This window comes from Urocitellus parryii, chromosome 5, assembly GCF_045843805.1.
Source record: "Urocitellus parryii isolate mUroPar1 chromosome 5, mUroPar1.hap1, whole genome shotgun sequence".
In the NCBI taxonomy this organism is placed as follows: Eukaryota; Metazoa; Chordata; class Mammalia; order Rodentia; family Sciuridae; genus Urocitellus; species Urocitellus parryii.
Genome location: NC_135535.1, coordinates 35,661,078 through 35,688,997, shown reverse-complemented (window position 1 = coordinate 35,688,997; position 27,920 = coordinate 35,661,078). Strand labels below are relative to the sequence as shown.

The 27,920-nt window shown below is 34.9% G+C and overlaps 1 protein-coding gene across 1 annotated transcript in view; it reads left to right on the top strand.

Annotated features, from left to right (window-relative positions):
- Positions 1–27,920, top strand: part of Tmtc2 (transmembrane O-mannosyltransferase targeting cadherins 2) — a 388,543-nt gene that overhangs the window by 228,827 nt on the left and 131,796 nt on the right. The window contains exon 5 of the mRNA XM_026391430.2: positions 27,642–27,727. Coding sequence (XP_026247215.1) covers positions 27,642–27,727 — 86 coding nt within the window. The remainder of the gene's footprint in view (positions 1–27,641; positions 27,728–27,920) is intronic.

Here is a 27,920-nt window from a genome sequence, read left to right as displayed (position 1 = left end):
TGATGTATGTTTCAATTTTTAAAAAAAGTGTGTGTGTGTGTGTGTGTGTGTTTACTTCAAATGACTTTTAAATGTAGAAAGAAAATATGTGACTTTCAATCTACTATAATACTACATATTAAATTTTTATAATAGTTACTGTGTTTAATCAACTAGATTGTCAATGGAATGCATAACTGCATTAAGAGTTGTTTTGAAGAAAAAAGTGCTACAGAAAAAAAATTTTTTTTGTTTTCTTTTGTTACCAGGGTTTGAACTCAGGGACTCTTAACCACTGAGGGATATCCCTAGTCCTTTTTATTTTTTATTTTGAAAGAGAATCTTATGAAATTGCTAAGGGCCCTGCTTAACACACTGAGGCTGGCCTTAAACTTGAGATCCACCTACTTCAGCCTCCCAAATTGCTAGGATTACAGGCATGAGCCACCACACCTGTTTCTAGAAAGCTTTTTTTTTTGGGGGGGGGTGTACCAGGGACAGGAATTGAACCCAGGGGTGCTTAACCACTTAGCCACATTCCTAGCCCTTTTTATTTTGAGACAGGGTCTTACTAATTTACTAAGACTGGCTTTGAACTTGTGCTCCTCCTGCCTCAGCTGCTGGGATTATAGGCATGCACCACCTCACTCAGCCAGAAAGCATTTTTAATTTTCTGTACCCATTAATTGTAACATTTTGATATCCTTTTGCCTATGCTTCTAGACAATGTCATATCATGTTTAATTTAAAACAATTATTGCCAGTTGTAGTGGTGTACACCTATAATTTTGGCAATTTAGAAGGCTGAGGCAGGAAAACTGAAAGTTTGAGGTCAGCCTGTGAAACTTAGTGAGACTTTCAGAAACTTAGCAAGAAAATAAAAGATATACAATTTTGTCTTTTGGTTTGTTTGTCTCAAAAACAAAACAAAAACAAACAAATGAAAACCAAAACACTGCTTAGTGGTAATGTGCTCCAGGATTAACTTCTTATTATCAATAAATTAATCCTTAATTATGCTCTTAATAGCACTAAATATCATGTATTTTTAACACAGCTTATTTACATTTTCAAATTTATTAAAATTTAATACTTTACAGAAGACATTAAGACCAGTTTTAATGGATCTGTGTTCTGATGTTGGTTTTTCTTTTCAAGCCTAATAAGTTTTTAGAGACAAAGCAGATGAGCCATTGCTCAATGATTTACACTGTCAAATTTTGTAAATACATAGTTGACTTTCGACCTTTTAACTGTACTACTCACCACTGTCTGAAAGATAATTGATTTTCCTGCTAAAAAAATACTTGATGTTCTTTTATTGCTGTTATGGATTTTTCTCAGTCAGCCTCTTCCAAATGATACTTAAACAGCTAGTTCAATCAAACATTGACTATTTCACTGGGCATTATATTTCAGAATGTGGATAATAAATTTTATGCTGTATAATCAATTGTTGATTATCTTACATAATGTAGGGATCATTTCTGTAGATAATGGAAATTTAGCTACCATTAGTTTTCCTTTTTGTTCTGTGTTGTAAGAATCTAAATAAATATCCAGTATGAGATGCTAGAAAACGAGAACAAAAATAAGCCTATAAATTTAAGGGAAGTAAAAATGAAAGTATTAATGGCTTTGAATTTGGAGACACAGAGGGAAATAATGCATAAATATGAGAACTTGTCCTCTGAAAGTTCAGCCACAGAATAAAAAAATCTTACATAATATTTAGAATGAGAAAGGGGTTACAAGTAGATACATGTAAGCTTGAAAAAACAATAATATATATATGAAAAACATGTAATATATGTGCTTTTTTTGGGAAAATGTAAGTGATCAATATGGACCCAAGAGGAAACAGGCAATATCAATTAAAATCCTTGGATAAATCTGAAAACTGTCAGAGTTTTCTCATCAACAAACAAAGTTAAGGTGCTTGGGAAGTGACTTCTGTCAAATCTTTAGTGAAGTGATAATTCCTGCACTAATTACACCTTTCACTTGTTTTTATGAAGCTAGAGTGAACCTAAGGCAAAATATTGACTAAATTTCATACACACATAAGCAAAAGGACAAAAGAAAATTCAACAAGAAAGAAGGAAACAGAACCCATAACAGGCTGGCGACACTTACAAATACAAATGCAGATATGTCTTCAATTAATATGGTAGATGCAGCAATGTATTAAAGATTAAAACACCACTGTCAGATGGGATTTTGGCTACAGTTTATGGTGGAATGTTTGATATGGCAATCTGATTATTATGCACTTAATTTAAAAAGTCAGAAGATAAAAAACATATGATCATCTCTAGATATGCCAGGAAGGCATTCAATCAGGAACTCCTTAGAAAGCAATTCTTATAAATAAATAAACTAGGAGTGAATAAATATTTCTCAAACGTAGTAAAGAATATCCAGTGAAAGTTAGCAGCAATTCTGTGTTTAATGTGGAAGTGCTGCCATCTTTTTCATTACTATTCTGCTTATAATAGTGGCTTTTTTTTTTCTTTCTTGTGTCCCTCATACAGGGAGGACTTCTAACTATAATTGTTGATTTCATAAATGAGTTACGGAATCCACACTAGAGTAGAAAAGATCCTGGTAATGGATATTAGAGAACTACCTTCTTTAAATTATATATTTTGATCAGTCACTAAACAATTCTTGTAAAGAACCTTCTTGAATCAGATTAACTACTGCATCATTTTCTTTCGGTTTCTGAAACAAGAACTTTGTGTTAGGGTTGGTTTCTGTATTAGTTTTGTTGAGATGGTCATAACAAAGTGTCCCAAATTGGGTAGCTTAAAACTATAGATAATTATTGTCTCCCAAATCAGAATGCAAGAAGTTTAAAAAGGGGTCAGCAGGACCGTCCTCTTCTGAAGTCTTTAGGAGAATCCTTCACTCCCCTTTCTAGTGGTTTGCTGAGATTTTTGACATTGCTTGGTGTGCAGCTGCGGAACTTCAGTTTCTGCCTGTGTTATCCCATGGTTTTCCTTCTTTGTGTCTCTTGTCTTTCCCGTTGCCATCTTCTTACAGGATGCTCATCCTGCTGGCATAGCGGCTCATCCATGTAACTAATTACAAGGGTAATAACTCTGTTTCCAAGTAAGGTTGCATCCTAATGTCATGGGGATTAGGACAAAGCATATCTTTTTTTTAAATTTCCTGAGGGGAGAGTGCACAATTTAACTAATCACGCCTCCTGGATGGGTTTAATTGAGATATTAGTTTTTAATGGGAAGGCAGAGAAAAGAGGCAGGCAAAAAAAAAAAAAAAAAAGCCTGGGTATGGTGGCACATGTCTATAATCCCAGTGACTCAGAAGGCTGGGGCAGGAGAATTGCAAGTTCAAAGCCAGCCTCAGCAACTACTTAGAGAGTGCCTAAGGAACTCTGTAAGACCCTGTCTCTAAATAAAATAATAATAATAATAAAAAAGGGCTTGGGGATGTGATTCAGTGCCCCGGGGTTCAATACCCAGTACCAATTAAATAAATAAATAAAAGAAGTTAACATTTTTATACATATTTCAGTGGTTTATATCTCATGATGCCCAGAAATCTGTCTTAGGGAGAGGTCATTTAGTGGGATTCAGCAAGGTGAGAAAGGTAGTGTGTCAAGTTGTTATCATAGGTCCAATCCTACTGCGGGTATGAGGGATTTATTTGTAAATTCAGGGACAAATTTTGAGAGTTTTTGAGAGGTTGGGAGGGTCATAGATTGAAGAATTCAATTGGTAGGACTACCTGGCCTGGAGTTCAAAAGCAGAGATTTGTCTATGAGAAAGTAAGAACTTAAGGAAAGGTCAGGAGAAGTCACAGCTGGCCAGAGGCCTACAGTCTGGAATGGGCTTTCCTTCCAAGTTTCATCGGGATAGGGAGGTGACCAAGGAGTGGGAGGTGTCCGGGGGATGCCAAATAAGCAGATGGCTCTTCCAGAATAGAGAATTCCTGTCATCTCCCAGGTGTACCCAGATGTGCTTGGTGTTTGACCTGAAGTGAAGGGACTGAAAGATTTTTGTTGTGACCCCATTGATTTGAGGTCAGCTAGTGCGTTGGGTGAGCAACTCAACTGGCCCTTGACTTCTTCCCACAATGAGGTGGGGATAATTGCAGGTACTAGAGTGTTCATATGGCATGAACAAGGCTAGCCCTTACTATCGGACTTTCATTTTGATTTGTTTGATAATGTTCATTACACAATTAATGCAGGAATATCATCTTGTGAACCATTCAAATAGTTATGGAGGACATAGAGTAAAATATCGGAGAGCCTATTATTGAATTCCGTGTATCCTTTTCTCTCCCACTAGTATATGCCTTATATGTTATTGGTAAGCATTTATACATTTCGTTATAGGTACACACTTCTTGGTTTTTCCCCCTCATATATTGATCAATACTGACTTATGTGTGTAGATGTGTCACAATTTGTACACTCATTCCCCTTCTGATTAATATTAAGTTTTTTATATTGGAGATTTGACATTGACAGCCTTAATGAATACCCAATGAGATGATTTCAAAACTGTGTTGCTTCATTTTTTCATTTCCCAAGTGGAGTTAACTAATTTCATGTTTATTGGCTCTTTGTAATTTTCTTGGGAATTAACTGTTCATATTTCTTTCCTAGTTTTCTTTTGGGTGGACTTTTTTTCTTATTTATTTGCATTGTTGAAAGTATAATTCTCTGTTTATGTATATACACAGACATCTGTTTTGCTTATATTTTTCTTCTAAGTTTTACATGTATTTTTGCTTTTTTATAACCTTTATTGTGCATAACTTTACATATATATAAAAATATCTTTGTCCTTGTATTTAAGGCCACAATATTTTTTGTCTCTATGAAGATATTTTAGCCTAATGTTAAACAATTATAAATTTGGGGGATATTTTTAGAATTTCTCTTACTTTCTATTTTGGTCACTAATTCATCAGGATCTATTATATTTGTGTTAAGGTATAATTTTTTTTTCTCACAAGAACCAATACTTCCATCATACTTTGCTGAACAGTTATTTATCACCTAGAGTAAATTCTTAGGTATATAGAATATTATTCTTTGGACTCTATTCTAACTTATTGGTAACCTATGCCAAGAACAAATTGTTTTATTTGCTATAACCTCTAGTAAATTTGTTTTAAAAGGTAAGTTTCCCATTACTGTAATTTGTTTCCTATAATTCTTGATTATTATTGTGTGTTTTATCTTTGATCAGAGACTTTAAAATTGCATTAAATGTCTAGTTGGGGTTTTGATTGGTTGAAACAACTTTCTATACTATAGAGAGGTGAATTAATATTGTTTTATACTCTTTAAGTTTTCCCTTCCTGATACATTTATTTGTACATTTCTCACAGTTTACAAATTTTCTTGTTTAAAATGTTATAATTTGGGGGGCTGGCGTTGTGGCTCAATGGTAGAGTGCTCACCTACCACATATGAGGCTCTGGGTTCTATCCTTAGCACCACATAAAAATAAATAAATAAAGGTAAAAAATATATAATTTTGTTCACAAAGGTCTTGCATATTTGAAGTTGATTTATTTGTGTTTGTGTGTATGTGTGTGTGTATGAAAATTTTGCTAATGTGAGTTGGGTCCCTCCTCCCCCCACCCTCATTATATTCTTAAGTAGTTATTCTCAATTATCTGGATTCTACTTTTTCTAAATTTGTGTGATTCCAAGTTTTTGTTGTGAATGTTCTATGATATATCTAATTTTTAGTTGAAGGTTTTCTTTCTTTGGAATTTCCCCCAATGTGCCTACTCTTATTCTCTTGAAGGCCTCTGAATATATAATTTGTTCTGTGTGTAATATTCTCCCCCTTTCTCTCCCTTTCTGACCTCTTGCTCCACTCTCCACCCTTTTTCCAAGCTAATCCTTTCTCAACTTAAGATGAGGGAAATTTCTGGATACCTCTTGAAGAAGTTGCAAGATAGGTACTCATTCTGAGTCTCACCAAGCAACTAGTACTTGACTCTAATTAATCGGGATCATATTTGAATTTGTGATATGTTTTTCCCCTTAATTAAACTGTGGTCTCTCTAAGAACAATGATGCTTAGGTACCATTTTACCCCCAGTACTTAGGCACAATGCTAGGCACAGGGATTTAAGCTCTGTGCATGTTGATTAATAAAATAATTTGTAAACCAATGAGTTAAACTGTGTACATATTGATAATCTAATGACTCAATTAATGAGTTGATTAATGAATAATCTAATGAACATAAGTCAATAAAGTTTAAATATGTTAATTCCATTTCCACACACTGTCCGTATTTGTCGACTCCTGCCCATTTTACCCATGTGATTTACTCCTTTCCTAGTTTGTATTACTATTCCTGATCAGTTAGATGATTCTCCATGTTGACTGATTCAACAACTTTTCCCATCATATGTGACTTTGAAAACACTATACACAAAGCCTAAGAATAGTGAAATTTCCTCCCAGAGATGTTGACAGTTTTATACATGCTGATGTAGACTGGATTTGGCATATATCCTCATAAACTTCAGTGTCAAGTCTTGTGTTCTCTTTCCCTTCCTCTCACCAAACACTGGAAATACTTTTTTTTTTATTACAAACTTATTGAAAGAAAATCTTTTTTTCAGAATTGGTGATACGTTACTTAAATAGACAACCAGCCAAGCAGTAATTCAATGAAGCAAATTCTAGTAGTTCCATTTATTAATAAGAAATAAAGCATATACTTATATTCTGAATTATTAGAAATATTATTATATTTCATAGTTCTTAAAATATCAATTGTCCCTTAAATTCCACTTGAATTATAAGTGGCTGTACAGTGACATTTGTTCTTAAAAACATATTGTTGAAATTGTCCTTTAGTAATTTTCAGTTCTAATTTGTAGCATTATTGTGATATTAACTATGCCTATAAGACAAATAAATCTGATAATAATATACATCTAGACTTTATGGAGAAATTTTTTTAAGGGAAAAATTAGAGATTATTTGAAATTAGGGCAAATTAAGCATGCATAATGATTTCATCAACCAGATATGCATTTGTGCACATAAATTCTTGAATACATTTTAGCATTAAATTATCCATTCTTGAGTTTTGGCCAAGACATACTAGATTCAAGAAATTTAGCTAAGTCTGCCTTGTCAAAATGCCAGACATGGATTTAGGCAAACAAATTACTATATAATGACCCGGATGTCTACAGGATGGTAAAAGGGAAGTCAGAAATAATTTTATGGAGAATCCAGAGTTAAATGTACATTTGGGTCCATTTAAAAAAAAACAGCCAGCATAAGATGAAGCATTTTCCATTTCAGTTTTTATGGAATTAATAATCATGTGATTATTAGTTAAAATTATAAATTGTATATAACATGAAAGTTCACCCTATACCATTCAGGGGTATTCAGTAAGTTTCTGTAAGTGGTCTGCAGGAATAAGTTGGATTGGTTGAGATGCTTGGTACTTAGTTGCTTGGGGGAATTCAGTCCATAAGAGACCTACTTATATAGGTAAAAACACAATAAGGCTGAGAAGGTGCCTATGTACCTGTGTTTTCTTAGAATTTCCCTCATTATATTGTCACAGGTACTATAGAGACTCAAAACCTAGGTGATTCTGTGTACGAATCACAAGGTTGTCTGATGATCATATGTACCAGTGTGTTAAAACCACTTACTTATAGGTGCATCAAACCAGAGTACCAGACATATCAATTTATAATGTCACGTGTCTAAGACATCCTGATGCTGTGAAACCCCTGGGGAAAACTACTTCTTCCTTGGAAAGTGCTAGAATAAGTGCTCTTGTTATTTGCCTCTATAAGTCTTCTCCTTGTCCCCCAGTTCTGGAGATCACACCCTCAGCCTTACACATGCTGGGGAAGCACTGATCTTGACAGGGTCCTGTTAATTTGCCCAGGCTGGTGTGGAACTGAGATCCTCCTGCCTCAGACTTCCAAGTCGTTGGAATTACAGGTCTGAGACACTGCACTCAACTTATTTCTGTAAATCTTTTGCAGAGTTTTCTGAGTCTCATGTCTCCTCTTTAGGCATAGTTTCACATGTTCTGCTCAGTTTTGGTGTTAATAAGGTCAGGCAAAGTATACTTCATATCCACTAGTTTCAGAGCCGTCTTCTCCCACAGTTATTTTGCACATCTGTTCTCTAATTTATTGCGAGTTGCTTTTGGTTTAGCTTTTAACAAGAAAACTTCCTGCTCATCTAAAATCCTTAATTCTTGTAACCATTATTTCAAACATCACTGGTTTTTACACAGAGTTCTGAGAAAGAATGAGCTGCTATGAAGTTCAGTCAATACCCATGATGTCTTTTATTTACAGAAATGAGCACATTCACATGTTGGAAATAAGAATCTATTGATTCATCCAACATATACTGAGTGCCTCCAGAATGACAGTCATTGAATTAGAAGCTGGGAATATGCTCACAAAGAAAATGTAGTTCCTCTTGGGCACTGTGGTACACATCTATAATCCCAAAGTGCTTTAGAGGTTGAAGCTGTAGGATCCCACATCCCAGGTCAGTCTGGGCAATTTAGCAAGATCCTGTCTCAAAAAAAAAAAAAAATGTTGTGGGGCTGAGGATGTAGCTTCATGATAGAGTCAGCTGCCTACCACATGTAAGGCCTTAGGTTCAATCCCCAGTACTGCAAAACAATACAAAACAATAAATTAGAAGAGAAAAACAGAGAGACCAAGAGAAGATATACTTCTTGCTCTCAAGTAGCTTCAAGTCTGGATTTTAAAACACAGTGTTACATAATAAAATGACATCTTTTCTAAGTGAAATGCTCTGGTTTTATGAGAAGGTAGGCCAAGAGTCTTAGCCTAGAAAAAAGAAGGAAAAAAAAAAAAAAAGAAAGGGAGTTACACTAGAAAGACAAGTGAATATGGTTGTTTTTGGGGAAAATTCTTCAGTTTGGGTTACATAGAACTGAGATACCTCTCATTTATCTAGGCGACCAGAATGTGTTTCTATAGCTCATGCGAGGTTTTGGAACTTAGAGGCTATAGATATTTTGTGGCATAATTACATAATTATAAACACTAAAACTGAGTGTGTGTGTGTGTGTGTGTGTGTGTGTGAGAGAGAGAGAGAGAGAGAGAGAGAGAGAGAGAGAGAGAGAGAGAGAGAGAGAGATAAATGAAAGAAGGATCATGGGTGGAACCCTGAAGATTACCAATATTTAAAGAGCTTGGGTAGAAAAAGTACATGTATAAAGGAGAAGGAGAAGAATAAAGAACTCTGTGTGGCACACACGTTCCCATGTGTGTGATGTTATTGGAGCTGTTAGCACAGTAAGAGGGGAGAAAATGAGGAAGAGATCAGGTACTAGAAAAGTTAAGTATTGCTATGTGGTTTTTTTATTGCCACATAGGGAAAAAAACGTGGCATCAATCCCATGGAAATATTCACTTCTCCTGCATATAATATTCACAGAACAGCATTTTGTGATCACAAAGCAAAAGGATGTACCAGAGAAGGTATTAATCTTATGAAATACATGGACACAATGACCAAAGAACTGACATCCACGCTAGAGGCTGGTTGACAGCTGGGGACGTAAATTATTTATGTTTTTCTTTCTAGCACATAGTGAAGTCCTTGGCACTTCTTTTGTGCTCAGCCAAACGCTTTTGAATGGAACTGATCAAACAACTTATTGCACCCTTGTTCATTTCATAGCACTGGAAACTATGCATCGCAGCATTGGTGTCTAGGATTGCCTGCCGAACTGTTAAGCCTGGGCTCTCCCAGCCAACCCCAAAGGAAAACGGGGACATCACAATCCTTTTAAAAATTCGAGCCTGGCAAGAGAAGGAAGGAACCTGAGTCATTCCTGGGCTCATTTGTACTATAGGTTTCCTCTTACAGATGGAGTTGCACAATGGCACTATGTAGGTCATGGTGTTCTCGATAGAAATATTCTTTCAATATTAGCTGTGTAGACTGAGTTAAACTACTTTCCTTGTTGGAAACAGCGATGAAAGGCATATTTTTTTCCCCTGAAATCTCATTAAAAGGCCTTTAATTTTATAGTCATTTTCATCCAGAACACTGTAGGTAAAAATTGAGGACGTGTATTAGAAAGCCCATAAAGAGGTTTATAAAGAAGTTCATAATCACATCCTGCTTTAATGCTTCTGTTTGATTTAACTTTAAAACGGAGTGAAAGTTGCTTAAATGGCCAGAAGCTTTTTTTGTTGTTGTTACTCCTAAAATTATGTTTGTGTGGAAAGAGCAGGCTGACGTGCAGCAGAATTTCAAGTAAATTAATTTCAATTTTCTCAGAAGGAGGTTTTGCATTATATAAAAAAAAGTCTTTCTTTCTCTGCTCCTGAAGAAAAATGAACAGATGTAAATTTCTTATTTGTGTAGTTCCAATCAGTTCTCTGCAGATTTCCAATTACTGTGACTTAAGAATTATTTTCTAGACACACCAGGAATTATAGTAATATTGTCTTCCCTTTAATTTATTTTCTCTGTAATAGAGAACCTAACTATGGTTTTTTGCCTGTATGATGGAAACTTGCTTAAAATATAATTGAAGTCTGAGAACATTTGGATATTTAGAGATAGTGAATTTCACAAATTAATATGACGACTGTTGCTTATTTTTTTACATATATTATTTATACAAAATAATACATTATTTCCATGGCTAAATTATATCTCAAATCACTCATTTCTTTCAATTATTTACTTCAACATTCCCTTTATTCAGATAAGTTCTCCAAACCAACACATTTATTTATTTTTATATATTTCTTATTGGTAGATTATAATTCTACATAATAATGCCATTTGCTGTTACATTTTCCTACATGCACACAATATAACAATGCAGTTTAGTAACTTTTGACACCCAGTGAGGTTGCCTTCCCTCCTCCCTCTCCCTGGTCCCCTTCATCGACTCTTACAGGTCTGACTTCTATTTTCATGAGCCTCCCACCCCCTCCACTGCCCTTTCTCCTCTCCAGCTTCCACTTAAAACATATGAGCCTCAACTTCCTTTATTTCCTTTTTTGGAGTATAATTAGGACCCCCATTCTTGTGGTTGTATGTGATGTGGTCTTTCACTGGTCATTCTCCACCTCCCCCTACTCCCTTATTGTGTGAAAGTCCTTACCATTCATATATAAGAAAGAACATTTGGTTCTCTGGGACTGGCTTATTTCACTTAGCACAATAATCTCCAGTTCCATCCATTTATCAGCAAATGCTATAATTTCGTTCTTCTTTATGGCTGAGTAATATTCCATTGTGTATATATACCACATTTTCTTTATCCATTCATCTTTGACTTTCTGAGTTTGGCTTATTTTGCTTATTCCTTTTTCTTGCTAATGGTATAATTTTATTCGTCTTTGTGGCTGAAGAAAACCCAGTATGTATGTGTAAGACATTTTCTTTATTCATTTATCTACTGATAGACACCATGCTGGTTCCATAATTTTAGCTATCGTCAGTTGTATTGCTGTAACATGAGTGTACATGTATCACTATAGTATATACTAACTCTAATTGTTTAGGATCGATTGTTTAGGACCTAGGAGTAGTATAGTGGAATCATATCATGGTTCCATTCCTAGTCTTTTTAGCAATATACATACTGATTTCCACAGTGATTGTACTTATTTAAAATTCTAACAACAGTATATAAATGTTCCTTTTTCCTCCCATCCTCTCCAGAATTTATTATTTGTTTTGTTTTGGTTTGGTTTTGGTGGTTGTCCTGGGAATTGAATTCATGGATGCTCTACCACTGAATTGCATCCTGAACCATTTTTATTTTATTTTAAGATGGTTTCCACTATATTGTCAAGGCTGGCCTTGAACTTGGAAACTTCCTGCCTCGATGCTCCTGAGTTGCTGGAATTAAAGGTGTGGGCACCATGCCTGGCTATCTGTTTTCTTTTTTTTTTTTTAAGATTTTTTTTAAGATGGACACAATGTCTATATATTTTTATGAAGTGCTGAGGATCGAACCCAGTGCCTCACTTTTGCTAGGCAAGAGCCCTAGCCCTGAGCTATAACCCCCGCCCCTGGCTATTTATATTCATGATGGCTGCCATTCTAACTGGAGTGGAATGAAATCTCAGTGTCATTTTGACTTGAAATTTCCTGGTTGCTAAAGATATTGAACATTTTTTTCAGTATATTTATTGGCCATTTGTAGTTCTTCTTTTGAGAATTGTGTGTTTAATCTATTTGCCCATTTATTGACTGTTTTTTTTTGTTTGTAAGCTTTTTAAAATATATATATTTTGCATATTAATCCCTCATTAGAAGAGTAATTGGCAAAAAATTTCCCCTATTCTGCAATTTTTGTCTTTACATACTTTTTTCCTTGCTGTGTAGAAGACTTTTAATTTGATTCCATACTATTTATTAATTCTTGGTATGATTTCCTGAACTTCTGGTGTCCTGTTGAGGACAGTGTTGCGTGCACCTATATGTTGGAGTGTCAACCTTTGTTTAGTTCTAGCAGTTGCAAAATTTCTGGTCTAATTCTAAGGTCTTTGATCCATTTTGAGTTGACTTTTATTCAGGGTGAGAGAGAAGAATCTGGTTTCATTCTTCTACATATAGATACCCAGTTTTGCCAGCACCATTAATTTAAAAAACACCACATATATTTTTGGTGCCTTTGAAAAAATTTTTATGAGTGTATCTTTGTGGGTCTGTCTTTGTGCCTTCAATTCTATTCAGTTGGTCTTTGTGTCTGTTTTTATGCCAATATCATGCTGGTTTTGCTACTATAGCTCTGTAGTGTAACTTGAGGTCAGTTATTGTGATGCCTCTAGCATTGCTTTTTTTTTGCTTTGAGTCTTTAGCTAATTTCGAGTTGTTTATTTTTCCATATGAATTTTGGAGCTATTTTTTCTACTTCTGTGACTAATGTCATTAAAATGGAAAGGAGATTGCATTGAATCCATTGGTTGCTTTTCATAATATGGCCATTCTAACAATATTAATTTTGCCTATCCAAGAACATGGGAAATCGTTCTATCTTGTATTTCTTCAATGCTCTCTACTTTTCATTGTAGATGTCTTTGACCTCTTTAGATAGATTTGTTCCTAGGTTTTTTTTTCCTAAGGCTTTTATGAATGGAATTGTTTCTTGATTTCTTTTTTCAGGAAAAAAGAAAATAAGATTATTAGTGAATTGGAAAGCCACAGATTTTTGTATACTCATTTTATATCCTGCTACTTTGCTGAATTTGTTTATTAGCTCAAGATGTCTTCTGGTGTATGTAACTTTTTTGACCTTTCTAATTGTAGGATTATATCATCTGCAAATAGTGATAATTTGATTTCTTCCTTTCCTATTTGTATTTTATTTCTTTCTCTTGCTTAAGTGCTTTGGCTAAAATTTCAAATACTACATAAAATAGGAGTGGCAATGTGGACATCTTTGTCCTATTCCTGATGTAGAGGACATGCTTTCAGTTTTCTCCCATTCACTATTATGTTGATTTGGGATTTGAAGTAAAATCTCTTTATTGCAACCTCCCTGCTATTCAAACACTCCAGTTGTCCTTTCTTTCTTTTTAAAAATATTTATCACTTTTTATGAACTATAAAATTTACTATCTGAAACTATAAATAATGATATTAAAAGCAAATATATATTTATAGTTTATCTTGTATATTGATGATGTTCGGGGATAGGAATGAAGCTCAGTAGTAGAGTACATGCTTAATAGGTGAGAGGTCCTGAGTTCAATCCCTGCACCATATGCCCTCACACCTACATATACAAACCACAAAACTAGGAAAAACATAAGATCCATAAAAGCATTGTTTTTTTTTTAATATCACCAAAGTGCCTAGAATACTGCTTAGCATATATATGTGCTCAGTCAACGCAGGCATATGTAGACACACTACCCATGAATTAGGTGTATTCATGTTCCTTGAACAGCTCATGTTTGAAGGATGTACCAGGAATTGTTTTAGAAAATTTTCTTTCCACTTTTTTCTTCTTCCTTTCTCTTTCTTTCCTCTGCAGAATGGAACATCACCTAAAGATGTCCTTTCACTTTGCCCTCAGGGTCTCCTGTTGTTAGAGTTGATGAGCCCAGGGTGTCACATGACCTGGGGTTTGGAAGTTATCCCATCTAACCATTCTGATAGTTGGTGGACATTTCCTTAGTTGTTTTTTTTTTTAACTATCTGAAGAAGGAGAACCAGATCTGGCCTGGTTGTTCTACCCACATTTTCTCATCAGACTCAGAGGTGGCAGGCAGGCACTTTCTTAGACAATAGAAATTACATCTTAAGGAAATAAATCAGGTTGTCCTGAGGCCTAAAGGGAGACTGGCCTTTAACTCTATTTATATTCTATAAAGGGCCATTTTAAAAATGAGTACTTATTTGTGTGTGTTCCCTGTATATTTGTCTATTATAGGTAACATTTATGGGAAAAATATTTAAAATTTCAAATACCAGCTGTAACAGGGGCTGCCAGCCTAGTATTGCAAAGTGTGCAGTGTGTGTCCTCGGTGTCCTTAAACTTCAGAGAGTACAACTTTAATCAAAAGCAACAACTGATGGCTTTAGAAAGACAAGCAAGTTGGCCAATTCTTAGGCCCTGTTTTTTGTTGTTGTTTTTTTTTTTTTTTTTTTTTTAAGTGAAGGGTAATCCTCGTGGCTGAGAATTTTCTCTGGGGCAAGGCCAGTGCCTCATTAAAAAATGAGTTAGAATGAACAGTAAGGAGAAAAAAAAAAGATTAAAAATAGTTTTCTCTATTTGGTACCTTAGGTGCCAGCCTTCGGCTCTTTTATTATTTCCCACAATAGCTACCGTTTTGTCCTCTGCTCCCACTGCCAGGAGGGATGCCAGGAAGTGATGACTGTGGTCCTGGATCGATCCTTGCTCTCTTAACCCTCTAATCTGAGTGAAGGAACACCCTCCTTGCATCAGAATTAAACAAGAAAGTACAGTTTTAGAAACAATTTTATAAATGGTGTTTTCCTTCTGTTCTTTAAATACCTCAGGAGAAGTGAGTGAACAGTTTGTAGGTTGAGAAATCTGTTCCAAGCAAAGAGAGAGAGACTTAAACTTTCATTTTTGGAACTCATCTTGCTTGTTCTTAAGTTAGAAACTGCTTGCATGACCTAACACCTATTCCTGCTGGTCTGTGAGATACATGATACCTTTTCCCCTTTTATAATTTATTGCTTCAACTGCAGACTTTTGTTAGAGCACTGCTGTTAAGGGACAAAGAAAACACCCACTTTGTTGAACATTTATGTTTAAAGTGAGTACATTGCACTAAATCACGGTGCGCCCATAGGGATATCTCTAACCCAAATTACAACCATATCTGTGATGAAATCAGGCCCTGAAGCTTGCTTTTCTTTTGTAATATTTTTTTTCAGAGTGTTGATTCCTGGGGAATTCACAAATGTTAGGATTTTTTTTTTTTTCCGCCCTGCCTGAACAAACTCCTTTAAACATCTTGCTATGGGCTTCCACAGTATTATACTATACCAAAGTATCCTTGACCCAGTATCATGATGGCTTTTAGGATAATTTATCTGTTTTGCTAGTCATTAATTATCCATAATGGCAATTTTAAAGTATATTCTGAATGACTGAATGAACCAACAAACTAATCTCATGGAGTTCTACTGAGCAGGCCAGGCTTTGACCTCTGCTTGAGGGGTTCTTTCTTCCGTGATTGTATACCATCTAACTGATAAAAGTGTTTTCCCTTCAAGATATCGCATAATGATGAGACATCCATATTGGATAGCCACTTCAGTTACAGTAAGTTACAGATCTCTATGAAATTTAAATTAAGTCATTGGTGGTTGGTGCTTTTAATCCACGTTAGGTGCTTTTCAGTTCTTCACATTGTTTGTTTTAGAACTCAGAATTTTCCTAGAGGACAATGAAAATATTTGAAAGAAATTTGACTGTGATCCCAGAAAATATATATAGGTTTACCAGAATAGTATTTGTTTTCATGGGGAAGAGAGGAATGGGGAAGAGGGGAAAAGTTTCCTTTTATAAAAGTTGGATTTTCTGGCACCATTATGCCTTAGAGGCAATTTAGTGGAATACCTCAGATTATGGACTTTGGCATTATACAGACTTGGGTTCAAGTCATCCGTTTATTGGTCCTGTGACTGACCTTTGGCAAATTGCTTAATCCTTATTTCCTCATCTGTTGAAGTGAGTTATATTTGCATTATTATAAAAGGACTAAATAAAATATGCTCAAAGGAAATAAATCTAAAAGTGGAAAAGTTTGTTAGGTGTTTATTTTATTCTCTTTCTAAATATTCCCTGGCTTTGTCTTCGTGGAGATATGCCTAGATTCACTAGCAAATATTTCCATGAAAATAAATAGTCTGGTGTACAATAGTCACCCAACGAAAATTCTTTATGGGTATATTGGTTATAATAGATTTTGGGGGGTAAAAATACAAGTTGATTGACTTTGAAGGATGCAGTTTTTCCGAGTTTGAAGCAAATAAAAAAAATTCATCTATTGTGAAGAGCAAATATAAATAAGGAAAGAGAAATTTGTTAATACAAATAATGGAGAAGCATTGAACATATGAACCAGAGAATGAAGGCAATTATAAATACTTGCACTGTGACCAGGAATGTATTTCCAATGAACCAGTAAGGAATAATGAAAAACCAGTTTGCTTTGAAGCATGGTAGCTGAACTTGAATATAACCTTGAGTCTTATTGGCTATATTAGCATGGGCAAGTTAACTTCTCTCTCTCTCATATTTTCCTTTTAGTTAGAGTAATATTTCTATTGCTAATTGTAAGGATGGAAAAAATCAATATGGAAAAGTTACTACTGTGAGGATACTCAATATTCTCTTTCTAGCTTTCTATGGAGTACTGTTTTTTTTTTTTTAACTAGGGAAATATATTCACACCTATTATTATTTTTGACATGTAGGGGAAAATATAGCCTTAATGTATTTGGAAGACAAGTACAAAATTATGCATGTGTTAATATGCATTGTAGTTCTGTGAATCCTCCATCCAGCAGTAATTAGCTATATGAATTTGTTTAACTTGCTTTCTGATCTTTGGGATTCTATTTTTAAAATGAACGTGATACCTGTATGGGTTTATCATGAGAATAATAAAGGTAGCAATTGTTAAGAATCTTGTTCATAATCTGAGTAGAAATATACTGTTAGAGAAGATAAAGGCTTATTTATATGTCTTCCACCAAATTTTACCTCAGGAGAAGTCACTTGTAGTAAATGTTCCATTTAATTGAGACTTGGTATTTTTTAAATTTTTTATTATATATGACAGCAGAATGCATTACAATTCATATTACACATATAGAGCACAGTTTTTCATAGTATATTCACACCATTCATGTCTTCCTACATGTACTTAGGGAAATGATGTCCATCTCATTCTATCATCTTTTTATACCCCTTGCCCCCTCCTTTCCCCTCCCTCCCCTTTCCCCTGTCTAGAGTTCATCTATTCCTCCCATGCTCCCTCTCCCTACCCTACTATGAATCAGTCACCTTATATCAGAGAAAACATATGCCATTTGTTTTGGGGGGATTGGCTAACTTCACTTAGCATTATCTTCTCTAACTCTATCCATTTACCTGCAAATACCATGATTTTATTCTCTTTTATTGCTGAGTAATATTCCATTGTGTATATATGCCCCATTTTTTAATCCATTCATCTACTGAAGGGCATCTAGGTTGGCTCCACAGTTTAGCTATTGTGAATTGTTCTGCAATAAACATTGATATGGCTGTGTCCCTGTAATATGCTGTTTTTAAAGTCCTTTGGGAATAGACGAAAAAGAGTGAGAGAGCTGGGTCAAATGGTGGTTCCATTCCTAGTTTTCCAAGAAATCTCCATGCTGTTTTCTATATTGGCTGCACCAATTTGCAGTCCCACCAGCAATGTATGAGTTGGCCTTTTTCCCCACATCCTTGCCAACACTTATTGTTGTTCGTCTTCATAATAGCAGCCATTCTAACTGAAGTGAGATGAAATCTTACAGTAGTTTTGATTTGCATTTCTCTAATAGCTAGAGATGTTGAACATTTTTTCCATATGTTTGTTGACTGATTGTATATTACCTTCTGAGTCTGTTCAGGTCCTTGGCCCATTTATGGATTGGCTTATTTGTTTTTTGTTTTTTTTGGTGTTTAGCTTTTTAAGTTCTTTATGTATCCTAGAGATTAGTGCTCTATCTGATGTTCAAGTGGAAAAAATTTGCTCCCATTGTGTAGGCTCTCTTTTTACCACACTGATTATTTGTTTGTTGCTAAGAAGAACCTTTTTAGTTTGAATCCATCCCACTTATTAATTCTTGATTTTAATTCTTGCACTACAGGAGTATTATTAAGGAAGTAAGGACCTAATTCGGTATGATGGAAATTGGGGACTACTTTTTCTTCTATTAGGCACAGGGTCTCTGTTTTAATTACTAGGTCCTTGATTTCACTTTGAGTTGAGTTTTGTGCATGGTGAGAGACAGGGTTTAATTTCCTTTTGTTGCATATGGATTTATGGTTCTCCCAGCACCATTTGTTGAAGAGGCTATTTTTTCTCCAATGTATGTTTTTGGCACCTTTGTCTAATATAACTGTAATTATGTGGGAATTTCATTGGAATTTTGATTGAAATTGCATTAAATCTGTATAGTGCTTTTGGTAGTATGGTCACTTTGACAATATTAATTCTGCCAATCCAAGAACAAGGTAGATCTTTTCATCTTCTAAGGTCTTCTCTAAGTTCTTTCTTTAGCATTCCTTAGTTTTCATTGTAGAGGTCTTTCACCTCTTTCATTAAGTTGATTCCCAATTTTTTTTTTTGAGACTATTGTAAATGGGATAGTTTTCCATGTTTCTCTTTCAGAGGATTTGTCACTGATATACAGAAATGCCTTTGATTTATGGGTGTTGATTTTGTATCCTGCTACTTTGCTGAATTTATTTAGTAGTTCTAGATGTTTTTCAGTGGAATGTTTTGGGTTTTCTAGATATAGAATCATATTGTCAGCAAATAGTGCTAATTTGAGTTCTTTTCTTCCAATCTGTATCCCTTTAATCTCTTTCGTCTGTCTAATTGCTGTGGCCAGTGTTTCAAGAACTATGTTAAATAGAAGTGAGGAAAGAGGGCATCCCTGTCTTGCTCCAGTTTTTAGAGGGATTGCTTTCAATTTTTCTCCCTTTAGAATGATGTTGACCTGGGACTTAGCATTGAGAGCCTTTATGATGTTGAGATATGTTCCTGTTATCCCTAGTTTTTCTAGTGTTTTGAACATGAAGTGGTGTTTTATTTTGTTGAATGCTTTTTCTGTGTCTATTGAGATGATCGTATGGTTCTTATCTTTAAGTCTATTGATGTGATGAATTACATTTATTGATTTCCGTAAGAGACGTCATATATTTTTTAAGACATACTGTAGCAAGATATATTTGTCTTCTTTAGGCCATAAGGAAAAAACCTGCTAAAAATGCATTTTAAAAGCTTTGACTTGTTCTTTTTTTTCCCTGTAATATTAATTGGCAGGATTTTTGTATTTGCAACATATTAATTTTGATTGGATGTCTAATGCTTTGTATTTGACAGGTTGGAATAAAAATATAACTTCTTTATGAAATAGGGTGGCATCATTCTACTTTATTTAGTTGTCAAAGTCTAAACAAAATCCAATTTTGAACGAATAAACAGGTCTGTGTCAAGAGAAAGATAGCAGAGGGGAGGCTTAAATGTATTTTCTGAAACCTCCTTGGCAGTTTTTTGACACTTAGAAGTGACACACTTTGAAAGAGGCTTCAGCTTTGGGGAGCTCTGTAATAGACTCATGTGTCCTCTTCTGTCTAGTTCATGTGACATGGTGAATTTTTTCCCCTATCTCCCTACTGTTCTTCATGCAGTAAAAGTACAGAGTGGAACAACACACCCATTAACCTGTTCAGTGGAATTTAGCCTTTTCAAAAGCAGCTTATCTTTTAATTTTGCCCACAATGCCCTATTGAGAATACACCATCATGTTTCCATGACTTTACAGTAGTTTAAGGCAAGGTTCCAATTAAATGCTTTCTGTAGGAAACATAGTATTATTCCAATAAGTGGAATTTATTTGTTTTAACTTAAAAGTCACATTTATATTTACTTCATCTTTGAGTGTTTTTCTCCCCATTAATAATCTTTGTAAAGATGTTGTTTTTACCATCTTTAGAGTTGTTCAATTAAGTAAATGAAAGGGTGAAAAAGAGCAGTTCATTTGAGAAATAAGTGTAAGGATAATCCTTTTGCCTGGCCTGCAAAAAGTCCATTATCTTGAGATGATTGGAAGGCCACATAAGTCTTTGCAGGACCAGAAAGCACAGCTTTGTCTTTGATATGTCCCTTGGAGCTCAGATTTAATGACTTATATCTCACTGAATCTTTTTTTTCTTAAGATGAAAATCCTTGTTATTTCTTTTACTTGATAATTCCTGTGAGTTTCCATCTTTCTAGTATTCGAACATCGGGAGGATTAATAAATATTTTTTTTAAAATACCATTAATGTCATTACTCCTTTCGGCAAAGAGTAATAACTCTGACCACCGTGATGTCTAAGAGCTTAATTTAAGAGTTCCAATTTCATGCACCCATTACGCTCTTCAATTATATAATTTTAATTAAATATTTTAATTCCATATTTTATACTTAGCAGTTGCCTAGTCCTGCTATCACTCAAAACCAGACAGCTCATACTTTGTATTCACCTAAATATAATTAAAAGAAAATTCCCTTAAAATTATCTAAGAGCGATATTTGATATTACGTATTTCATGGCTTTATTTAAAAAAACAGAAAAACAATGCATATGACATTTTTGTCAGTTGGGAAGAGGTTGGTTGGTAGATGATAGGAAACTGAAAATAACAGGAGCTTCAACTATTTGTAATTTTATTCTCTGTCTTGTAACTAGATGTCCAGAGGCATTCAATCCCATGATGCTAGATCAGATTCGTGAGGGGCTTGATTTTGTGGGCCTATTTCAGTTTATCCACCTCCATCCTCCATATAGGACTTCCACTTTATAGCCAGTAGGCAACAGTAAAGGTTAGGGAGGACATACTTGTCTTCTTTGTGGGCAATTCCAGGAGCTGCTTAGGACACTGGCACTTTCATCTCATGGGACAATTTTTCATGACAGAACCTTGCTATGTGATTGTCATGGTTCTTTTTACATTGTCAATTCTTAACACAGTGGCTCATGCACATTAGGTACACAATTTCTAAACTCTTGTTGTGTCCCTTTAAACCTAGAATTACTGTAATTTCATGAATCAAGTAATGACTACTTAATTCAAGTAGTAGTAACTCATTAATTTTCTTTATAGTCTCTATCTAAAAAGGACTTTGAGTTTGATTCCAATAATTGCTACTGTACTCACTTGAAAATGTTGCCTCGCGCATGTTTCATCAAACAAAATATAGTTACATTTGTGTTTTATGAGTGTGCCGTGCTATTAATTATTACTTCTATTTGATATTAAACATTAATTATTATAAATATTGCCTAAAACTAAGCATAAATTTTGAAAGAAAAAACAGGAAATGTATTTGTAGTACCATTTCTCAGTTAAAATATACAAAATCTCACTTAAAGTCATTAGCTAAATTAGCAAGTTTGAAATTTGAATAAACGTAAAGTTCAATTATGACTCTAACTTGTTTTAATTAATTTTCGTTGGGAAGTTTCACATGTGTAAGGGACGTGAGCATTCTAGGATTTGGGCATCTGAGAGGGGTCCTGAAACCAATCCCCCACAGACACTGAGGGAAGAGTGTAATTGTACATATGAATGTTTTGGCACATGTACACATTGTGGAATGATGTAACAGTTCTATGCAGAGGTATATCTTATTATAAAGAGGCACTGACAGTTTTTTTCAGAGGTAGGAAAGGGAATGCTTTCTCAATTTTCAGAAAATTTCATTTTTTGTTTTCCTTTCCTTTCTGTTGAAAACAGTCAATAAAAAAGATAGGTTGGATTTTTATTGAAAAATAATATGACCCTTTTAGATTGCTTTCTATATACTGCATGCACTGAATCATACATATATGTGATTGACAGGGATATGAAGTTCTTATTTTCCAAAGGAATGCATTGCCGTTAGTTAATGTGAAATGCCAATCACGTTTTTTCAATTTCAGTACTGTTAAGAGTTTGTACCGGATTATTCTTTGCTGTGGTGGACACATAGGGGCAACTGTTCTGTTCCTTGTAAGATGTTTAACAGTATCCCTGTCCTTAACCCCAGAGATGCCAGTGGCATTCTCAGTTGTGACAATAAATGTCTCTAGATTTGCCAAATACTCTGTGGGGTGAGAAATCATCCTTGGTTGAGAACCACTGTGCTAAGTAAATATATCCCTTTAATCTGTCTGAATGGTTAGAATCTTCTAGAGAGTTGTATTCCTGATACATTTAATTTTGCATTTAACTCTGTCTAACCAACAGTTAACATGAGTTTGACAGGTTTTCATTAATCAAGTGTCTGGATTATTGTTATTTTAAAAAAATGATATTTTAGACAAATGATTGTTAAGGATGACAAAAGTAAAGGTATGCTTTCTCAGAGAAAAGAAATTTTATGCACATGATGGTAATTTCTAGAACATACAATCAAAATTTTAAAAAAATTTAAAAGGACTTAAGGGAGAACATTTTGTTAATTTTTCTTGAAGTGAAAATCTAGAATCTAGGTGTTAAGATGAATAGTTGTGGCTCATATGTTTAGATATATATATTTTTTCTACTAAGACAATCCTTTATTCTTCCTCTTTCCCAATTTTAGTCTTTTTTACAGACAGTCATTTAACTGACTGTTCTGAAAGACAAATCACTGCAGGAGAAATGTGAGAAATAAAATCTTCTTTAAACAAGATATACTGTATCTTCCTACATACACAGTTATATAAATTAATCCTATCACCTATAAACAAATCAGGAAGATTTTTTTTTCTAGTTTTTCCCCAAAGGGCACTATGATGTCACATTAATATATACCATTTGCATAATGTGGATGAAATTATTTCTAACCAGGTTCTGGCTTGATGGTCTATTAAAATTTCTTTAATATCTAAACAAACCAGATGAATTTGTTGTCACGATCTACATACAAACAAACTATGTCATCAATTTAACCAGCCACAGAAAAAGAGCTTTTGCTACAAATCAGCTAAAATACAGGTCCTAAATTATAGCCAGACTGTTGGGCTTGGATTTCGATGTACTTCTTTTCAGTAATATGTGAACTTTTGCCTCTTATTTAATTTTGTTTTGCCCAGGATCTATCATCTGTGAAATCAGCCAGTAATGACCTGCCCCTTATTAGATTGCTATCGAATAAGAAATTATTATGTATAAACTACCTGACATATTACAACTATTGAATATGTTTAACTGCTAAATTATATTATTATTGAAATGTAAAGGATTTCTATTTCTGTATCATATCTTCAGTATAATAAGGAGAAGCTTCTATCAATGCAGAAATAGCAGTAACAGAAGCCTAGTGGAAACAGTGCTAGGATTGACCCAAATTCATCATGAACTTCCAACATGACACTTGATTCCTTTTCAGTGTATTAAGATATTGTTATACAAAATTTGAGAGTTGTAGAGCAAAAGAAAGCCTAACTTAGTGAGTATATATCTAGAATTTATTATTTTAGTCTTTTCCTCTAGATAGGGCATGGTATTTAGTATCAGGAACAGTTCTAGTTCTGGCTTTCTTCTTCTTAACCATAACAGCTAGAGTTAGTTAATTCCTTGAACCTCTATTGCATCCCTGTGATGACAACACTCTTAATGCTGTCACACAGCCTCTGTCAAAGTCACTCGGGCTATGTGAACCTCCTCCTGTCGTTTCCTGGGATGGAGCAAACTTGGTTCACTGTCCTTTACTGTAGCAATTTTCCACACTAGGAAATTCCTCTTCCCCAGGAAATTGTGTGTCCATAGTGACCACATCTCTTTCTTGTTCACATTTGTGGCATCCATACCAATCAATCCTTACCCATGAGAAACAAACCACCATAGCCTTCTACCTTGGTCTGAGTTCATTGATAACTTTATTCAGATTATATAGGTAGATACTCTCTACTTCAAAGCACCCCATTTTATGTAACCCTGGAAACTTGGCTGCTGCATATGACTAGGGTTTTCCCAAGAACAAGGCAGGCATGACAGGATTCTCCAAGTGTGGTTATAATACTATTTATTACTTCCTCCTGGGTATCTTTTATGAATTGGAAAGTGATAGAATATAATATATCAGCACTGAGCATCCCATGGGGCTAAGTACATTTAGGGGTTTATGGGCTTTAGGCACATTGTTAGAGATCTGTGCCCATTCCTTTCATGTTCAGTCTGTCTAGCCTAATAGCATATTTGCCCTTTAGAAACGTAATTATGTAGAGACTAATTAGTGGACTATTGCAATTATTCAGGTGGCAGAAAAGATAAAGGGCCCTGACAAAGCCATAAAGATGAACCTTGAGGGACAGAGTGAAGAGCCTTAGAAAACAAGGATCAGTGGGCTTCAGAGATTTTGCAAAACACGTAATTGTTCAAATAAGTAAGGAGCAAGATTGATAATCAGGTTTCTGATTAAAGCCACTGAAGTAAATGGTGGTGTTAATGACTGAGAAGATCTTTTCTTTTTATTTCTTTTATCTATTTAGTTATTTATTTTTGAGCCATAGACACTGTTCAATTTTTGAATGTGTTGACTTTGAAATTCCAGTGAGCCCCTAGATTGCCTTGGCTCAGTCAACTGTTGCAGACAGATCTGGATGTCAGAGAAAGTCCATTACTTCAGCACGGGGAATAGTCAGCACATAGATGAGCCACATTTGTGCACAATTTCATGCTGAGACTATTTTCTAGAGAAGAGATGGAGAAAATTCTTTGCAACGCTTTCAAGGAGTGGAAGAGTGAAGTGGCACTTTCTTCCTCATTCTGCACAGGATGGAATAAAAAAAAAATGGAACAGACCATGGGAGACTGTGGTCTTCTAAAACTAAGGAAACAGAATTTAGGATGGAAGATGTATGTATTCAGCAGTCTCTTTGAGTGGGCAACTCTGATCAATGCACTGTTTTGGGGGTTCGATTATCAGTAGAAATTTGTGAGATTTCAGTAGGAATTCTGGGAATAGAGCCTAAAATGGATCGAAGGGTTAAATGGGATTTGACATATTAAATATATGCACCACAGAACACTCTTAAAGGAAATCTGACTTTAAAGGGAAGAACAGTAATAAACAGTAGAGGAATAAGATGAATGAACAAACATTGTAGAACATTTTCTTTCCCTCTAAGAGTCTCCTGAACCTTTTTGTAGGTTTAAAAGTAAGGAAGTTGTAATGCAGAAGTATATTGAAGTTATTGAACAACTAGGAGCTCACTGATAGACTTTATTCATAAGGAAAACTAGAAAAAAAATAGAATAAAATATTTGGATGATATTTCTTCTCTGGTGCTATTAGCCTTCTATCAAAGAGAAGAGCCTTTTTATCTAAATTTGAAAGGAAGTAATAAAGACAAAATTACAGATATTAGCTTCATTAACTGAAAAGCATTATGTTCATGTGATTATTGTTATGAAGAATAGTATCCATTTCTGAAAAATGTGTTTCTTTTTCAATTTTACTCACCTTTAAAACAACTGTTTTTGTGAACATCAGAGTACTAGAGGAAGCTTTGCCTTTTCTTCTCAGAAACTATAATGGGCATCTAATAGCAAAGCATAGTCATTTTATGATCAAATTAATTGTTGCTCAAAATTTTTAGAGAACTGTACATTTATGTTACATGAAAGTGATCTTAACATGTTTGAGAATTCTCTGATTTAGTCAAATGACCTTTTGCAAATATTAGAGATAATAAAGTTAATATATGCTGATGAGGCAAATGAACATTCTTGCATTTGAAAATGATTTTCTTCAAATATTTTCTCAACATGTTCATTTAATAAGCTGAGTATGGCCAGGCACAGTGGCACACATAATTCTAGGAACTGGAGGAGGAGGGGACTGCTGAGGCAGGAGGATGGCGAGTTCAAAGCCAGCCTCAGCAACTTAGTGAGAGGCCCTAAGCCACTCAGCAAGATCAAATATAAAAAAAGGGCTGAGGATTTTGCTCAGTGATTAAGTGCCCTTGGGTTTAATCCCTGTACCAGATAAATTAAAATAAATAAATAAATAAATAAGCTAAGTATTTTACGCTTGTATTAGCTTAGAAAAAATTTTTTTAATTCCACATTTCTAGATATTTGAATTCCAAACAGGGTGGTACCAGCTCTGGCTGGTGCTTCTCTAGCTGCCTCACATCATGGTAGCATCATAATTGCAGGAGCACATAAGAGGGAGAGATCAGATGGTGAGACAGGAAGCCAGAGCTGGGTGGGGGGCGGTCTTACTCTTTTACAATAGTTCATTCTTGCAAGAACTGATTGTTGATTCCATGAGTGTTGCCCTCATGACCCATCCACCTCCCATTAGGCTTACCTCTGAAAGGTCTTTTCACCATCCAGCATTGCCACACACACAGGACCAAGTTCCCAGTGCATGCACCCTTCCGGGAATAACTCCAACCATACCTGACCATAGCAATACTCAACAAAAGGTGTTCTTTATCAGTAGTATTCTTTTTTTCTCAGATCTCCATGTACTACCCTTTCAAAAGTCTCCTTAGTGGCCAATTTGGATGTGTCATTTGCAATAATAATAGGAATACTCAGGCCCAGTAGATATGCCAACTATAAGATACATACTGATTACAAGAAAATGGAATAGGCCAAAACCCTTCTGTCAGAGCATTTTGGATTTAGTTCAGATCCTTGACATCTTATTATCATAGAAATGATTATGATTGATTTTCATTTCAGTCATGCAGGTGAGCTCTGGAATAGCTAGGATAATACATGTGGCTATTATTTAAGGAGCCTCCTAGGGAGGCCTATGGAGTCGTAGGGTTCACAGAGAAAGATGTGTTTCAGCATAGTGAATTGAAACGTGAACAGTATTCTGAAATTCAAGTGTATTTGACTAAGACCAAACAGCAAGAAAATAGCAATGTAGGTAGGCTCCAGTTCTATCCTTTATTCCTTCATGGCACCTGAATAAATTCACACTGTTTTTTGTTGTTGACCTAGACTACCTTTTTCCTTTCAGGGAGTCATGGACAAATATTTCCCACTGAACAGCTATCGAGGGAGACATCTCATGTTTCCATGTATATATCATGGTCTTGGATAGGTTTTCTTTCTGAAGCGATGAGAAAGTGTGCATGCTCCTAGAAGAAATCCAGGTGGTCAGTGACTCTAGTGTAAGGGACGAGATACCCAGAGAGGGGAAAGTTCGGGCTTTGGAAAATATTCAATTCTTTCTAATGGCACATAAATGCAACAGACACCTATCCAGTATTTTTTTCTCCTGAGGAATCGTTTCCTTCACTTTAAATTTTGTTTATGATACCAAGTTGGCATTTTATTGCACTCTTGACCATTTTTATTTTTGGAATATAAAATAAAAATTTGTGGTTTTATATATAATAATATAGTCTTGTCTCCAAATTTCTGTTTTCCTCCCGCAGAGGGTTACTTCTACAGGAGAACAGCAGATTTGCAGAAGCCCTACATTATTATAAATTGGCCATTGGGAGCAGGCCCACCCTGGCTTGTAAGTAATATTCAAATTTTTTTGTGGTTTTAAATACTTTTTTTCCCATTTGTGAAAACTATCTTTATGACTTACAGCCTCACAGAGAAAACCCTTGGTGCTCCTTTTTCATGAGTACTGGCTAGTCTAGTGATAAATCTCTAACAATTTTATTTCTCTCAGTTTCACTTTCAGAAATATGATGATTTATTCA